A 16,961-nucleotide genomic window follows, 5' to 3' on the forward strand; every position below is an offset into this window, starting at 1 on the left:
TGAAAAGAGCCAGCCAGGGGCCGCAGCTACCCTTCTCCAGCTCGCCACTCCCCTGAAGTCGTGTGGACTTGGAGTCTGAAGATTCCTTGAGTGCGTAGAGATGCCTCAGCCGGGATGACAGCGTGGGGGCGGCCGGCGGCTTCCCCTGCCCCAGGCCGCGGTGGCGGCGCCGCGACCCCGCCCTCTCGCGCCTGTCCTTCCCTCAGCTCCCAGCCTTTGCTGGGCGCCAGACCCGGCTTCGCCGTCCGCCTATTAGCCCACTGTGGCTAGTCACCCCCGGGGTCCCGGCCTCCGCGGGCTGGGGCCGCCGCCACCGCGGCAGGACGGGGAGGCGGGCCATGGCGTCCTGCGTGGGGAGCCGGACCCTAAGCAAGGATGATGTGAACTACAAAATGCATTTCCGGATGATCAACGAGCAGCAAGTGGAGGACATCACCATTGACTTCTTCTACCGGCCGCATACCATCACCCTGCTCAGCTTCACCATCGTCAGCCTCATGTACTTCGCCTTTACCAGGTGGGGCGGCCCGGCCGAGCGGGGGGCGCGTCCAAGAGCTAGGGAAGAGGCGGGAGGGAGGGTGGCAGGGAGGGGGGCCCGGCATGGCTCTGGGTGAGGAAGCGGGCTGGCTGCTCCACGCACACTCACTGGCAGCCCGCCGCCCACGCAGCCCCTCCGCCCGCCCGGTGTCTCACAGTACGCTAGCCTGCTCCCCCACCCCTCAGTGCCCCTTCTCCATACAGCGCCTCCGGTTACACGGGGAACGCACGCGAGTCACCTAGCACGATCGCCCCCCCACCCACCGCACTCAGCATCGCTCCACACAACATCACGACGCGGGCCCCTCCTCTGCACTGCTTCAGCCCCCGTCCCTACCCAGCACACCGCATGAATCATCTCATATGCACCACTTTCAGCACACACCGCTACACATACAAAGCACCCCAATCCACAGCGCCTGCAGGCACCATACACAGGCCCTGGACACAACCTAGATCCCTTCCTGTGGAACTCCGGTATTCGGCACTATCCGTAACGCACAAAAAATGCACATGTGTGCTACATACATGGTCTTTCCTGTGCAGCACTTCCCCTATGCATTGCACACAAGTCATCCAGCATAACACTTCCCCCAGCCTCAAACACTACCATCTGTACCACGGCACAAACTGCCACTCTAAACACACATATCACAGCGTACCTTTCCTTTCCAGCACAGCCCAATACCCATCATCTGTGTACATGGCTGCACAGACACCAGCCCGCCACACATCACGCAGTGCATACCCTGCTCACTCATTACCTAACATACGTGCTGAAATGTGATCTTGTCCAGCAATTTTAGTGGTGCCTGGGATACAGTAACTGCTGTGTGTTAAATGAAACACATAAACCTCACACAGCATAACACAACTCTCTTATTCCCTGGAAAACATACACACACATTCTAATATATACCTGTTCATAGGAGCTGCCCAGCCCAAATCTTGAACACACCTCATGTAACTCTGGCACTGCGCCTGTGGCCCCTCATTCCTAACCTAGGGAACTAATTCATCCTTTGTTCATAAGGAGGTACACACCGTGGTTCCTACTTAGAATGATTTATACTTTCTGAATGAACCTCTTTAAAGAAAGGAAAGTCACACCTCCCTCACCATTATGGCTTAAAAGGCCAACTTAGAGTAGTGTAGTTTTTGAGCCACACTGTTGGTTGCAAAACTGGCAGTGTGTCCTTAATTAATTTGCATAACCTTGCTCTGAGCCTCAGGGGCCACACTTGTAAAATGGGGATGAAATATCTACTTATATAGGGTTATGAAAATTAAATGAATGTGTGTGAATGCATTTAGCAGAGTCCCTGGAGCACAATGTACAATTCATGTCAGTTACTTCTCTCCCAGGATTTTTATCCAACAATCAAGGTTCTCTGTCAGGGTCAGCAGAACATGTATAGGGATATATATATTGGGTAGTCACAAGGATTGAGAGAACTTCTAGTATTTGGGAAGGGGAGCAGTTAACGGATATTAAATGTATTGTGACATACGTGACAGCGCTGTACAACATAAAGTGAATTGTCTTCTACACAGTCGTTTGTGTACACACACACAAGTGCCGGTGGTGCCTCCCTTGGGAATAACTGCAGTTTTTCAAATCCTCATAAAACTAATATCCTCCCACATCACACTTGTTCCTTACCTCTGGGATTCACTTGACTCTTGGTTCTTGTTATGTAAGTGTTTATCCATTTGAAAGAATCTACCTAAAGGTATAAAGCTTAAGTAACAATTGCTTACTCTTTAATGATTGAGGGATCTTGCCACTATTACTATAAAATCTGCTAAAGCTGTGCAGCAGGTTAAGACCAGACCTTTCCACAGTACCTGACCAAACGTATTTCTAGCTTTGGAGAGAAAGGAGTCATGTCCCTAACTATGGTTACTTTCAAATACTTCATTATGTTGCCTGATTTTATCACTTAATAGCTGTGTGGCCATATAATTTTGCTAGGCCTCAATTTCCTTATCTGTATGTAAAATTAAAATATCAATACATTAATCTGTCAGGATTATCTGTCATGAGGATTAAATTCATCTTTTTAGATAATCTGTTTAGCTCAGTGCATGGCAAGTATTAAGTGCTTAATAAACATTAGTGGTTATTACGATGTGATTTCATTGAATGCTACTGTCTTCTAAGTTATATTTATTATTGAATGAGGATGTAGTATGCTCTGTAATTGAGAAGGATAAAAGCATTTGAAAAATGGACATTAGATAACATACATACCTGTTTCATGTTAGCTTCAGTTTAACTTCATCTTAGGTGTGGGCTTGAAATAATGAAATTAGTGAGGGAGTTTCTCTGGAAATGAGAAAAATAATTATGGTATTTTGTTTTAAATAATGAGAAGCAAGAATGAGCCATTTGTTTCAGCCTTTCATTTTTAATATTATTCTAGGTCCTTTCAAAATAGGTTTCTCTTCCTCTCTTCTGATATAAAAAGTCACAATATTCTGAAATTTCCTTTTACATCATATTCTGTCAAGGCAGTCAATAAATTGCAGCAGTGAAAGTATAAGAAATTAATATGAATTTTAACAGCTTGTCCAAAATAATAGAAGAACCATAATCTGAACTTCAGACTGTGGCCTCGTCCAAAAATGTTAACAATTTTATTTCTTCCACTAATTTCATAAAGAGACAGAAATCACATAATGAAGAACTAATTAATAACAGGTTTCACTTTATATAAAATCATAAGCACCATTAATAGAATTAGTACTTACTAAATCTTACTTATTTTTTGTAATGATTCGTGACTCTTAAGTGGGGCATTACAATGATAGCTCTATATTCCTCCATAAAGACAGAAAGTAACGACTTCTTAAATGAAAATTTATCCTATGCTCTTTTGTAATGATTAACTCCAGTGCCTTATATTCATTTTATAAGATTTTAGTTGGACAATTGTTCAGTGCAATTCTTTCAGTAAAACTTAAAAAAATATGTCTTAAAGTTTGTTTTGCAAAGACTAGTTGTCTAAGAGAACAAGGAGATAGGATACTTTTGGGATGTCATATAACCAGTATGTCAGAAACAGTTCTTGGGTAATGTCACATGCTTCAGAGATCCAGCAAGAATTTAAGATTACAGAGGATTAGATACCTTGCACTGAAGTCTGAGACAAGTTTGGATTTGTCAAGTAGTTCTTTTGTTAGATGGCCCTTAGGCCAATTCCCTGTTAAACCATAGTGTTTAAATCTCCTGTCTTTATCACCATCATTAAAAATAAAGTTAGATACTACCTAATCATTTTCCTATTTGAAAAAGCTCATTTCCAGCCTGGGCAACATGGTGAAACCCTGTCTCTACAAACAAAACAAAACAAAACAAAAATTAGCTGGGCATGGTGGCATGCACCTGGAGGCTGAAGTAAGAGGATCACCTGAGCCTAGGAGGTAGAGGTTGCAGTGAGCTGAGATCATACCACCATACTCCAGCCTCCACCCTACTCACTCAACAGAATGAGACCCTGTTTCAAAAGAAAACCAAAAACTTATTTTCCCACATTTTAGAATAAGTAGGCTGGGCGCAATGGCTTACACCAGTAATCCTAGCACTTTGGGAAGCCAAGGTGGGGGGATTGCTTGAGGCCAAGAGTCCAAGACCAACCTGGCTAACATAGCAAGACCCCATCTCTATAAAAAATAAATAGTATTTTTATAAATAAATGCTTTCGCATATGTCTTAGAAGTTTGTTAGCCAAAGTAGGGCAAGGAAAACTTTTGTCTCAAGCTCAGAGTATAATAATTACCTATAAGATACCCTCATATTTACTCTGCATTCAGAGGTTGGTAAACTTGGAAATATTGAATGCCTTTAGTTTAAAAAACTCAAGCTTTAGATTTAGAAAACACCAGAATCTGTTAATTCACATTCAAAGAAGCCCACCTCTCCTTAAGAGGCACCTGCCATTCAACAGTAGAATCAGCCTTTGTTAGCACTTGTCCAACAAAAATTGTTACTTACCTAGAAGACATTGCCTTTCTGTGGATTTGTGTACTTAAGTGATCGTCAATTTGTCTATGCTTCATTTCTCCTCGATTTAGAACTAAGGAGACAGACAAGGACAGGGAAATGGACAGACTGATTGATTGATTGATTTGTTAATAATGGTTTTTACTTAATTTCCCTTATTGGCTTTGGAACTCCAGTTCACCATCATATCATTGGGGCATACTTCTGCCCACCTGTATTGTATTGCTTATGGATACTTGCTAGCCTTCCCTGTTCTTTCCTTCTTGACCACATAAATTCCTGTTAGAAAATGTCCCCTGATACTGCTGATTCAGTTGTCTTTATCCTGTTTCCTTTATATACATCATGTTCCTTCTCTCTCAGCAACAAAAGCCCTGCATGCCCTTGTTCCCTGACACTAGCAATGTTAAGTGCTCATCTATAGTGATTATGGGCTAGGGTTAAACCAGCCCTGGTGGTGAACATTATGTTAGGTTGCACCTGAGGTCCAGTTATCAATGATTGTTAACATTTCTTTTCCCTGGTTACTATTTGAATCAAATTTTTTATTGAACTTAATGTTTTATATTTTTTCTTATACTGATTTCCAGAGTTTTATGTCCGTAATACGATTTCTAATTTATTAAAGGGGGAAATGTGCCATATATTTCTCTGGGGTCTTCTGCAGTGAATGGGCACTTGGATGACTTAAATATTTATTTGGCTTAGATGATGCCTCAGCCCACAGAGATTATATACCTAGGAACTGCTGCCTTTCAGACTCCTCTTTAGTAAGCAACCTTAATTCAAGTTCATCTGTTCTGAATAAACTGTGTTTAGCATTTTAGATGTAGTTCTATTACCAGATGTAACACAATTTATCTTGTGATATAATTCCTATTGCCCCAGATTTCTGTAGAGAAGTTACAGTTTTTCAGTCTTAACTAATCCCAAAACCAGGACTAGTCCAGTCAGCCTGCACTGCTTCCTCAGCCCTGGCATCCCATTTAATTCAATTAATTCAGTTCAACAGTTCCTGGTCCTCGTTGCCTCTAGCCTAGGTTTCTCCCAACCTGGAGTTCACCATCTTGTTTATCTTCAGCAGGTCTGATTGGGCCTTTATAGCTTTCGGGACTGTTCTCTTTCCGTTCCCAAGCCTTTGCTCAGCAAACTCCCAACCCTTTGGGATAGCTGACTCCCAGGCCCTGGCTCCCCCTCCCTCCAGTGCTGCTCCTGTGATCTTTTTAGACAAAATCATGGTCCCATCTTTCCCTGTTTAAAATTCTCATTTATCCGATAAATACTTTAAAACATAGCACCTTTCTCCTGCTTTAGTTGATAACTTAGCTGTAATTCTTCACAAGGATTGTGACTTTCCATAAAACGAAATTAGTATGGTATGAAAGATAACACCAAAGGTAGTTGACATCAGTATTTCAGTAGATGCCTGTCACCTACAGGAAAGTACTAGCTGGACTCCAGGGTCCTTTGTAATGGAGTAAGTCTACTTTCCCACCTCTATCCCTCCCTCCATACATAGCACACCCAACACCCAGCAGGCCCTGACAGCTCACGTGTCCCACACCTAGGCAGGGCTGCCATCTCTCAGACTGGAAGGCACCTCCTGCCACCTCCTGCCCACACATGATGCCACCCTTGGCATCCTTCACAATCCATTTGGATGGTTCCCCTCCAGGATACCTTTCTCAATTGTTCCAAGAAGCACAGAGGAAGAAATGTTTATATCCTTCCAAATACTTGTTATTATTGTATCTCACGTGTCATAATATTTGTTCCTGTGTCAGCTTCTTGAGGCCAGTTATCTTAATCATCCCGGGATAGACATCCAGTAAATGCTGAATGAGTTGAATACATGAAATCATTTATTCAATAAGAACTTAAAATTTATCACCATTCTTTTCCTTTAATTGATATCTCACCCATAATTCTTGACAAGGATCATAACTTTCTATAAAATAGATGAATGTGGTATTAAAGATAACACCTAAGCTACTTAACATTGGTCTACCATGTAACCTGGGATTAAACTTTTTGTTGGGAGAGATGATCCTTAACAGTGACTCGTCTAAACATGAACCTATAGGTCTTTATTTCAAGGACTCATATTAAAGGTAATGAGGGAGAAGATGGGAGGGGGAGAGGGACAATTAACCTAGAAACCTTGGGAATCATAATAAAGTTTAGATATTCCTGGCTGCCTGACCCCAGGGAGAAAGACTTGTCTAAAAGATTGTAGGCAAGTGAATGGAGTTTGCTTTGGTTTCCTGAAGTTACCACCCCTCTGGTCAAATTCCTGTACTCAAATATTAAATTGAGACAGAATCGGAGTCGGAGTCCAGAAATTCTTTGGAGGGCAAACTTTTTTTTTTTTATTTTAAACTCAGGGCTTTCCTGATACTTCCTGCTGTTAAGACTTTGTCTCTTTGGGTAGTTCCCTATCCTAGCTGAAACAATGCTCTGCAGAAGAAGCCAAGGTGTTTGAAAACTTGATTGGGAATTTAGATATTTGCTAATGGTCTCAATAGCCCTCTGTAGCCAACACTCTGCAAGGGGAGAGGGAAGTCGCTGCCAGTGGACCCTGTGGGTCAGGCTGAGACTACCCCCTCATATTACCTGAGTCACTGTCCTACTCTGTCTTATCATCTTGCTCATTCTTGCCACCTACTATGGCAGGTGGATGCCTGCTGTGTGTCAGGGCATTGTGCCAGTCACCAGAGCTACCTTGGGGAAATGAGGTGGGACTTGTGCCCTGGGGAGCTTTCTTATTTTAATCTGTACATTTGGTATTTTCACAATATGTGGTCAGTGTTATGCTGGAGCACCTCCTAAGTTTAGCAGAGAGCGAGGAAGACTTTGCCTCCCTAAGCTTGTCTGTTTGTGTCCTTATTGGAGAATGTATAATAGCAATCTTGACCTACAGCCAGCATTCCAGAAGCCCTCATATCTACTTCCACTCTGCCTCTATTTGTGTGTGACTGTGGGCAAGATAAACCAAGAGCTTAATTTTCCTCATCCTTCAAACAAAGGTAATATTGGCTCTGCCTTCCCCCCCGCGAACTGTGGAACAGTTAAATAAAACACCAGCTGTGAAAGTTCTTTGGAGTGTTCAGGGCACTGCAGACTGGGGCATTTTGTTGTTAGTAGCTGCAGTAGACCCAGGAAAGAAGTCAAGGTGGTGTCACAGCATCACAACTGAAAGCTGTAAGTCTTCATATTTTTTGTTGCTGTGAACTGAAATGTCTTAGTTGAGCAAGTACCCTTAGGCCAGGAAGAGTCAAGATGAGGATTGGGCAGCCCAGACCACAAGTCATGATCTTTCCTGAGAAGCAGGAACCACACTGCAGCCTCACAAAGCCGTAGGAGACAATTACAACCCCACCAAGGGGCCAATCACAGGTGAATACCTGGGCTTTTTTGAGGTTTGTCAGAGACAGTTCCTATATATGAAAAACATTTCCTTCCGGGCAAGGCTATACTAAGATAATGTCTCATTGTCCTTTTTTATCTTGATCCACTCAAGAATAAGGGCCATGTCTCTTCATCTCAGACCTCAAAGAGTCCCTACCCAATGATAGGTATTAACTAGATGAAGGAATGAGTGGACATAAATGAAGGGCATTTAAACGTTGTGAACTCATAATTACGGACACTTCCTCTGTGCCAGGCACTGTTTTAAGTGCTTTACATGTTTTAAGTTATTTAATCCTCACACAACCCTATGAGGTAGAACTATTACCATCCTCTGTTTACTGAGGAGGAAACTGGGGCACTGAGAGGTTAAGTAATCTGCCCAAGGTCACACAGGCTGGTGGTCTGGCCCCAGCCTGTACCAGTCACTGCACTGTATGGCCTCCTGTAGGGGAAAAAGCTTGTACTTTGGGGCCAGGCCCTATCAGTAAAATGCAGATTATGATCATTTCCTGCTTTAGAGTGTTATGAAGATTCAGAGCGCTAACATGCAAAGCCACTAGAATATAGTGGCCATCCATGGATACTAGATCTTGTCCCTCATTTGGGGTCCACTCATATGTACTCTGCAGCCAAGTTCTGTTTCATGATTAACTATGGAAACCTCAGCATGTGGTTAAGTCTCTGGATTATTCGGGGTTCAGAGAGGAGGGACTCACACCAGACCTTACAGAATGGCCCTGTGTGCTCAGGTTGCCCTGTGGCCAGAGGGGAGTTTGGCATCCTCACTTGTTAGGCTTTCTGTTGTTTTTGTGTACCACCACCACAGACTGGTAAGGGGCTGTTCTAGATGAGGTGGGGACACCCTCTCTGCTCTCAAAACTCACAGTAGGGTGTGACATTGGGGACTTTAGTCTGATAGGACTCACATGGCTTCGTAAACTCACTCTCCTATCCCTTAATCTTTGATTGCAGAAGTTTGATCTTCCCATACTGCATGTTTTCAGTTTATCCAAAGACCTCACTGTCTTTCATTAATACATTTTTTCCTAGTTAGACAAATATAAAACTGCCACTTTTCAGACCCAACTGCTATTTTATTCCGTTTAATCAACGTTTTACCCCCTCTGAAGCTAGGCCATCCGTTTGATCCTCTTTTTCTAATAAAATTGCTCAAAATTTACAAAACTGCCATTTCATTGGTTTTATATCCTAATGTATTACCCATTTAGTTATAAATTTAGTGCTGATGTACCTTTTCAAGCATTTTGATTGGTAGATAATTTTAAATAGAGACTAATTTACTGATTTGCCATAGCCATTTATTTGTGGTTAATAACCCGTTAATTAAAATTTTAGTTAATGTTTTTAAAGAGAATGATGTACTCACGTCGCTTGAAATCCAAGATACATCAAAGAGTATGTGGTGAATACTTCTCTCCATACTTCTCCCCAGCCTCTCATTTTTCCTCTTTAGAGAAAACCAGTGTCACCATTTTTTTGGGTGGATTTCCAATGACGTGCTATGCAGGTATAAGCATAAATTATAAGCTACATACCCATACACATTCCCCCACCTTGTTTTGCACAACTAGTTGCTTATTATACCTACTATTCTGCAATTTGCTTTATTTACTTAATGATATCTTTTAAGTTATTATGAATCAGTTGATTCTTAAAAAGCTTCCTTGTTTTTTTAAATGGCTGCCCAGCTTTCCATCGCAAGACTGGACCATAATTTCTTTACTCAGTCTCTTTTTGGTGGACATTTCGATTGCTTCCAACTTTTAAGAATACATGTAATGCCATAGTGAACAATCTGGGATATATGTCATTTTTGCATGAATGAGAGTTTATCTAAAGGATAAATACCCGAAAGTAAAATTGCTGAGTCACAGAGCATATGTATTTGTAGACTTAAAATATTGCCAAATTGCCCTCCATAAAAGTGATTTATTTATACTGCTACCAGCATTGTATGAACATGCCTGTTTACCTGTTTCTTCATATCCTCCCCAGCTCAGTCATTAAAGTTTTACCTTTATCAATAAGGTAGATTTTAAAAACGGTCTCTATTTTAACTTACCATGAGTGAGGCTGACCGTTTTCACTTCTGAGAGCCTTAGATTTTTTACTCTGTGAACAAACTCTTCATATCCTTTGCCAGTTTTTCAGTAAGGTAGACTTTTAAAACGGTCTCTATTTTTAACTTACCATGAGTGAGGTTGACCGTCTTTTCACTTCTGAGAGCCTTAGATTTTTTACTCTCTGAACAAACTCTTCATATGCTTTGCCCATTTTTCTATTTAGATTTTTTTACTTTGTGAACAAACTTCACATCTTTTGCCCGTTTTTCTATTTGTTTTTCTGTGTTCATTTGTTGTTCTTCCTGTTAGTTGATTTTGGGGAAAATGCTTTGCATATTAAGGAAATTAGTCTTTTGTCTTGATATGAGTTATAAATTTTTTTCCCCAAGTTTACCTCTTTTCCTTCAATTTTGTTACTGATTTCTTTGCCATGTGAATTTACCATTTCATGATTGTTGATTGTTTTGTTTTGTTTTGAGGTTCATTTGTTTTTTTAATTCTCCAATTCCAGTATTTTTAAAAATTTTTTGAATCTTTAATTTTAATTTTTTGAATCTTCCAGAATATATTTATTATAAAGTATGAGTTACAGAATCAGCCTTCTTTTCCCATGCAACAGTTGTTAATTTCAGCCTTGCTTTTAATTTGTAACCTACATATTGTGTGTCCTGTCAATGTCTTTTATACCAACCCTGTGCCTCTAACATAAGTCAGGCTGATTTAGGATGATGGATCATTTTTTCATGAGACAGCTTGGCTTGGGGGAACAATCATTGTCTTCAGTGTCTAGCAGACCTGGTTTTGAATGCCAACTTAGCAACGTTTTACCTACACGACCTCAGACAAGTTACTTAATCTTTCTGAACTTTTGCAACCTCATTTTGTAAAATGTGGTTGATAATACTTCCATTTTGCAAACTTTTGATCATTAGGGATAATGTTTATAAACTGCTTGGTCAGTGCCTGGCACACAGTAGATAGATAAATGGGAGCTATTACTGTTGTCATCATCATTCCCAATGTCAATAATGTGATGTCAGTCTGAATGAGGACATTGTGTGCCCTCAGTGTGCAGCCATTCTTAAGTAAAAACTGGTGTGCCTGGAAATTGGATGTTGGGCCCCCCTACCTAAGCCAGGAGGCATCACAGGTACCCTAGTAAAGATCAGGCTGGCATTTTGAGGGCCACATTTATAACCTCTGGGCAGATATTCAATTGTTAGGTGTCTATTAAAAGTGCCCTTCACTGGAAGGTAAAGTGTGTCTGATTATGTAGTCTGGTTTTATAATCAGGTCTATGAAATTAACAGTCAGCGTTAGTTTGTTAGTGCTGTTTGGACATATAATGATCTAAGAATTATTGTATGATCTGTATAATCTCTTATTTCAGAACCTATGTTCAATCCTGTCATACATCTAGCAGTCCCCCAGTTTTTAGAACATGGAAGTCTTCCTTCCTCTAGGTTTTCAATTTGGATCTGAAAGTAAATGCTCAATGTTGTTTTTCTATTTTCAGGGATGACTCTGTTCCAGAAGACAACATCTGGAGAGGCATCCTCTCTGTTATTTTCTTCTTTCTTATCATCAGTGTGTTAGCTTTCCCCAATGGTAAGTAATGTCATGCATTACCACATTTCTCCTATATTGTGCCTTTCTGGTTTATTTGAGATGTGAGTCGTCTAGAAGATGGAGTGAAGAAATAATCTGAGTTTTGTGTAGTGGTTAGGGGCACAGGCTCTGGAGGCAGACTGCCCATTCTGCCACTTCTAGCCCCAGGGAAGCCTCCTAAGAGTGCTGAGAATGCTTCAATTTCCTTCTATAAAATGGAGATAGCAGACAGGTATGGTTGTGAGGGTTAACTAAATGGGTGCACGTTAAACACTACGAACATGACTGACAAATTATAAGCTCTCAATAAGTGTGGTTCTTTTTGTTGCTGTTTTTGTTATTATCAGTTGAGTCATAAAATACTCCATTACTGCTGAGTTCTTCCTTTTTGCTAAGGACGGGGTCAATGCTGTAATGAGTATTACTTAAATAAGTTGTCCCAAGTGATCTTTTATCACCATAAACTTTGCTGATTATGCATTTAGGATATGAATTTTCATCAGCAGGAAAAAAAGACAATGATTTCTGTGAATTTTACCCCCATCATGATTATGGAGTGAGTGAGGCAAAGCTTTTGTTTGAAAAGCAAGTTTGGTGTTCTGCCATGCTCACAATTCATCCCTTTCCTCCAAATTCTTCCTTAAAAGTTGTTTTCTTTTTTCTTATTCCCTTTCAGTACCTTTCCACTAGAATATTCTCTACTCGTTTGCCGTAGCCACTTCTAAACACTCACTCTTGTCTTCTGTTTTTTTTTTTTTTAATACTTATGACATTTGGAAATTGTTCCAGTCTTTCTTAGGGGTTATTCTCCATGGGCCGGCCCTACTCGGGTTTTAAATATCATGCTTTAAGATGCATTTCTTTTGTAACTGCTCATGCTATTCAGTAGGCTATCATGTGTAATATAAGAAGCTCATTATGAATGTTATCAGCTGCTACCTGGAAATGTTCCATGTCAAGCAAGGCCTTCAGGCTTCCTAAGATGCTGGCAGTGGAATTTTGTCCTATTTTTTGAGACACGAGTCATCTAGAAGATAGAGTAGAAAAAATAGCTGGGTGCGGCGGCTCACGCCTGTAATCCCAGCACTTTGGGAGGCCGAGGTGGGCGGATCACCGGAGGTCAGGAGTTGGAGACCAGCCTGACCAACATGGAGAAACCCCATCTCACTAAAAATACAAAATTAGCAAGGTATGGTGGCACCTGCCTGTAATCCCAGCTACTTGGGAAGCTGAGGCAGGAGAATCGTTTGAACCCAGGAGGAGGAGGTGGCAGTGAGCCAAGATCACCCATTGCACTCCAGCCTGGGAACAAGAGTGAAACTCCGTCTCAAAATAATAATAATAATAATAATAATAATAATAATAATAATAATAATAACCTGAGTTTTCCATCGTAGTTAGGAGCATTGCTCTGGAGGCAGACTCATATGTAGCACTGTATTTACGAGAACGTAGTGGTTTTATTATGTAGCAGACTAGCATAATAATCATGCTGATAAAACCATGACTCTGAACTCTCAGAGAATGAATTGTTCTACATAGCCAAGTTATTTGGGAGCTGAGTTTGGCTCTCCAACCACTCAAGCTTTTAGGTTAAAAAGAATTTTTTAATGAAAATCTGCATACCTTATGCAGATATGTCAAATGTAGTTTGGCTTTTCCATAAGGATTGATGGTTCTGGTAATGCACAGTTATCATGGTATAAAGACAAGTTGTGCATAATATGGGTAATTCATGGAATAAAGGGGTGTTGACCCTCCTATAGAATTTTTAATTTTTTTAAAAAAATTTTTAGAGATGGAGTCTTGCTCTGTTACCCAGGCCGGAGTGCAATAGCTATTCACAAGTGTGATTATAGGGCACTACATCCTCAAACTCCTGGGCTCAAGCAATCCTTCCGCCTCAGTCTCCTGAGCAGCTGGGACTGCAGGAATACACCACCACACCCAGCTAATTTTTTATATTTTTTGTAGATAGAGATGGGGCCTCACTATGTTGCCCAGACTGGTCTTAAACTCTTGGCATCAGACAGTCCTCCATCCTCAGCTGTCTGAGCAGCTGGGATTCCTGCTATCAAATTTGCCAAAAAAAATCCCTGATTTCAAACTGCTTTTTGGCTATTTGCCAACTTTCCCTTCCTTCTCGTTGAATTTTAGGTTAGAGGAGTGCTTGGGTCTTATGTAGACCCTCCTCTCATTCAAGAGTGCCATATTGTATATGGCATAAGCTGCCAGCCAAGGGTGGGTTCCCTGAGCACTTTCCGTACAAAGGTGGCCTAAGAATACAGCTCAAAGCAAGGAAATGGCGAACTCTATCTCAGGTTACATACCAACACAAGGCTGACCACCACCAAAGCAGACATTTGGAGCCTCTAAAACATGACTAGGTGACTATTCAGATGGTAGTGACAGTTTATTCCCCATTCCCCTCAGCCATTCTGCCTTCTGTATCCCGTGATCTGCTGCCTCCTTCTTTGTCATCAATCAGTGCCATGACCATTATTGGTCTGTGCCCTCTATTCCTACTTTTCTCTTATGTCCTCTGTCCTGTCTTTTTGTTCCCTTATCAGTCAATCAGAGCATGATAAGTGCATATGTCCTCAGGAAACTGATCAGTGCAAAGGTATCAGGTCTGTTCTTTAAGTCTTCAGCTTTCCTTGACCTGTGTTATTTGTTGCTTAGTTCTCAAGGGTTACTTTTTCATGGCTTTGAAGGTTTCTTTTTGGCTGCTTATGAAAAATTTGCTGTTTCTGAGCCCAGAGCTGTTTTAGAAGTGTGAGGATTCTAAAAGATTAGTCTCTCAATAGCTGTGATTTTTACAGCCGTCCCTTCTCTAAGTCTTTAGCAGGAACTGAGTATTGGGGCTTCATTAGCAGATGTTTTTCTTGAGGTACCAAAGGCACTGAAGGTTAGGGGATTAAATCTATTTGATGTAACACTTTGTGTGATTTCTTCTGGCTTTGCCTCTATTCCCCAATGAAGTCCTCTAATCTTCAAAGTTGACTTCAGCTGCTCAATCTCTCATTGTGGGACTGTGCTTTTGTTTTGATTCTGGAAAGATAAAACTGAAGCTCGATTTTCTTATCCTGGCTGCATGGACTTTGTGATACACACAAAGGAAGGAGGGGCCACAGAGCTCATCTAGTTCAGCCAGCTCAGTTTACCAGTGAGAAGGTTGAAACGTGCCACCATGTCCCCCAGCCTTTGATGTCAGCCTGCTGGCAGGGCCCCAGCTGTGCATTTCCCTTCTGCAGTGCTGCTCTGGTCATATCTCATATTAGGTCCATTGTGATGTGCTTTATCTCTGGCTTTCTCCATAATATGTTTCTGTCTCCTCCTGTTTCTCTTTTTTTCTGTCAGTCTCTGGCTTGTCTTTTCCCCCAGGGTGGGATCTTAGTTGGCCTGGACCTAGCGTGCTTTGCATCCCACAAAGGAGGTGGGTGGTGACTGAGCTGATGCTCCTCCATTGCCCATGTGTTGTCTGTGACTGGCAAGAGCTGACACATTGATCTGAGCCTTCCTACTGTCTCCTGTTTCCACTCTATTTCTGCCCTACCATCCTTTCTCCTCCTCCCGGGCACACACACACACACACACACACACACACACACACACACACCATTCACCGAAAGGCAGACCATGCCAAAAATAAGGTTTCAGATAGGTATAGAAGGTATAAACAAGGATGATGGCCATTCAGTGTCCTGTGCAGGAGGGATTGGGACATTAGTCAGCAAAAGGAGGACTTGGATTCTCTTGAAGCCATGTGTATATAGCAAACATACTGTGTTTACGTTGTTTGTTTTCTAAAGATCTGTTTATTCATACCTTACCTAAGAGTAGTAAAACTAACTTTTCCACATGAAAGAATGTTATTGAATATTTTCAAATTAGGGATGGCTTTGGAAGGTGCCAGTGGAGATGGTGGGGAGTTGGGAGGGCCCTGGGCAGGGTGCCCCTGAGGTGCGTGGCCTCCCCTATTAGAGCCTGCTCTCAGGCCACAGGCCTCCCCAGGAGCCCATGCTGAATGGCTGTCTCTGTGAGTGGAGTGTACATGCCCCTTCACACTCAGTCTTGTCCCCTTATTTTCCATTCTCCCCACCCTTGGCACATATTCTCAAATCAAGTAATGAAAATGAATAGGAAAAATGGAGCCCAAACTTGCCCTCTCCTTCACAGACAGTTTTGGGGAAGTGCCTGCAGTGGATAGCATGTCCGGAAAAATTTTTTGGCAACTTGAAATGCATTTATCCTTGACCTGGTAAATGCTGCCCTGCACGGCTGTGTATAGGCCAAAAGTGGATTGTGTCCATTTGTCTCATCACGTATGTGTGAGTTCATGTATGTTATCTGTGTGGTAGACTTGGTCAACTTCTACAGGAAGGGAGCCTTGTGATTCTTTTTGTAGAGTCTAAATAACAAAAAAGACCTCTTACTTTCTCCATAGGGTTTTATAATAGTCAGGATGCTTTTGGCTGCAAGTAATAGAAAACACATTTCAAACTGGCTTAAACACTAAGGAAATTCGTTATTTTCTTACGTAACAAGATGTTCTGAGATAGGGTAGTTGGCAGACTGGCTTATTCAGCAGCTCAGTGACCTGTGAAGACCCAGCTTCTTTACCCCTTTCTGTTCTGCCATCTTCTAGGCTGCAGTCTGCCCTGCTGGCCTTGAGACAGCTCCTGTAGTGCCAGCCATGTAGTGGCAAGCAATGGCCAGCAGATGAAGAGATCATCTCTTCTCGTGTGTCTTTACTTGAGTAGAGACCCCTTTTCTAGCAATCCTCCAGCACACTTACATGTCTTTGACTAGGATTGGGCCACATGTCTCTTCTCAACCAGTTCCAAGGACAGAAATTTATAGTGTTTAGAGGAGTAGGTGTTCAACAGATATTTGTTGGCTAGAAGAATGACAGGGGACTAGGATTACCTCCGCTGGTTTAGAATCCACCCCTGAGCTATATAGCAGAGGAGTGGACACTCAAACAAAATTTTGTGTGACAATCAACAGGGTGAGTGGCAGGATTAGGTCCCAGAGTTCTTTCATTCAGTTCCATAAGCAGAGGTGGAAGGAGAGGGCTAGCCGTGAGAGCAGGGGAAGGAGAGGGTCTGATGTCCGCTTTTACACTTCTCTCCTGCCCTCTTCGCCTCTTCAGTTCTCCTCTTCATTCTCTTTTGGCTTCCTTACAAAAATGTTTTAATTGCTACCTTCATCCCATTATAGCAACTGACACTCAAGTGTATGTATAATTTTAACTATACCACCGTATCACTGGAGTGAAATTTAGAAACCTATTTGAGTCTCCAGTTGGCTGG

At 41.8% G+C, this 16,961-nt stretch overlaps 1 protein-coding gene across 1 annotated transcript in view; it reads left to right on the plus strand.

Annotated features, from left to right (window-relative positions):
- Window positions 1–105: 105 nt before the first annotated feature.
- The window catches only part of PTDSS1 (phosphatidylserine synthase 1), a 75,593-nt gene continuing 58,737 nt past the window's right edge, over window positions 106–16,961 (plus strand). Inside the window, exons 1-2 of the mRNA XM_032760095.2 lie at window positions 106–517; window positions 11,555–11,646. Coding sequence (XP_032615986.1) covers window positions 339–517; window positions 11,555–11,646 — 271 coding nt within the window. The 5' untranslated portion in view covers window positions 106–338. The remainder of the gene's footprint in view (window positions 518–11,554; window positions 11,647–16,961) is intronic.

Source organism: Hylobates moloch, unplaced genomic scaffold (genome assembly GCF_009828535.3).
Source record: "Hylobates moloch isolate HMO894 unplaced genomic scaffold, HMol_V3 SCAFFOLD_9, whole genome shotgun sequence".
Classification (NCBI taxonomy): domain Eukaryota; kingdom Metazoa; phylum Chordata; class Mammalia; order Primates; family Hylobatidae; genus Hylobates; species Hylobates moloch.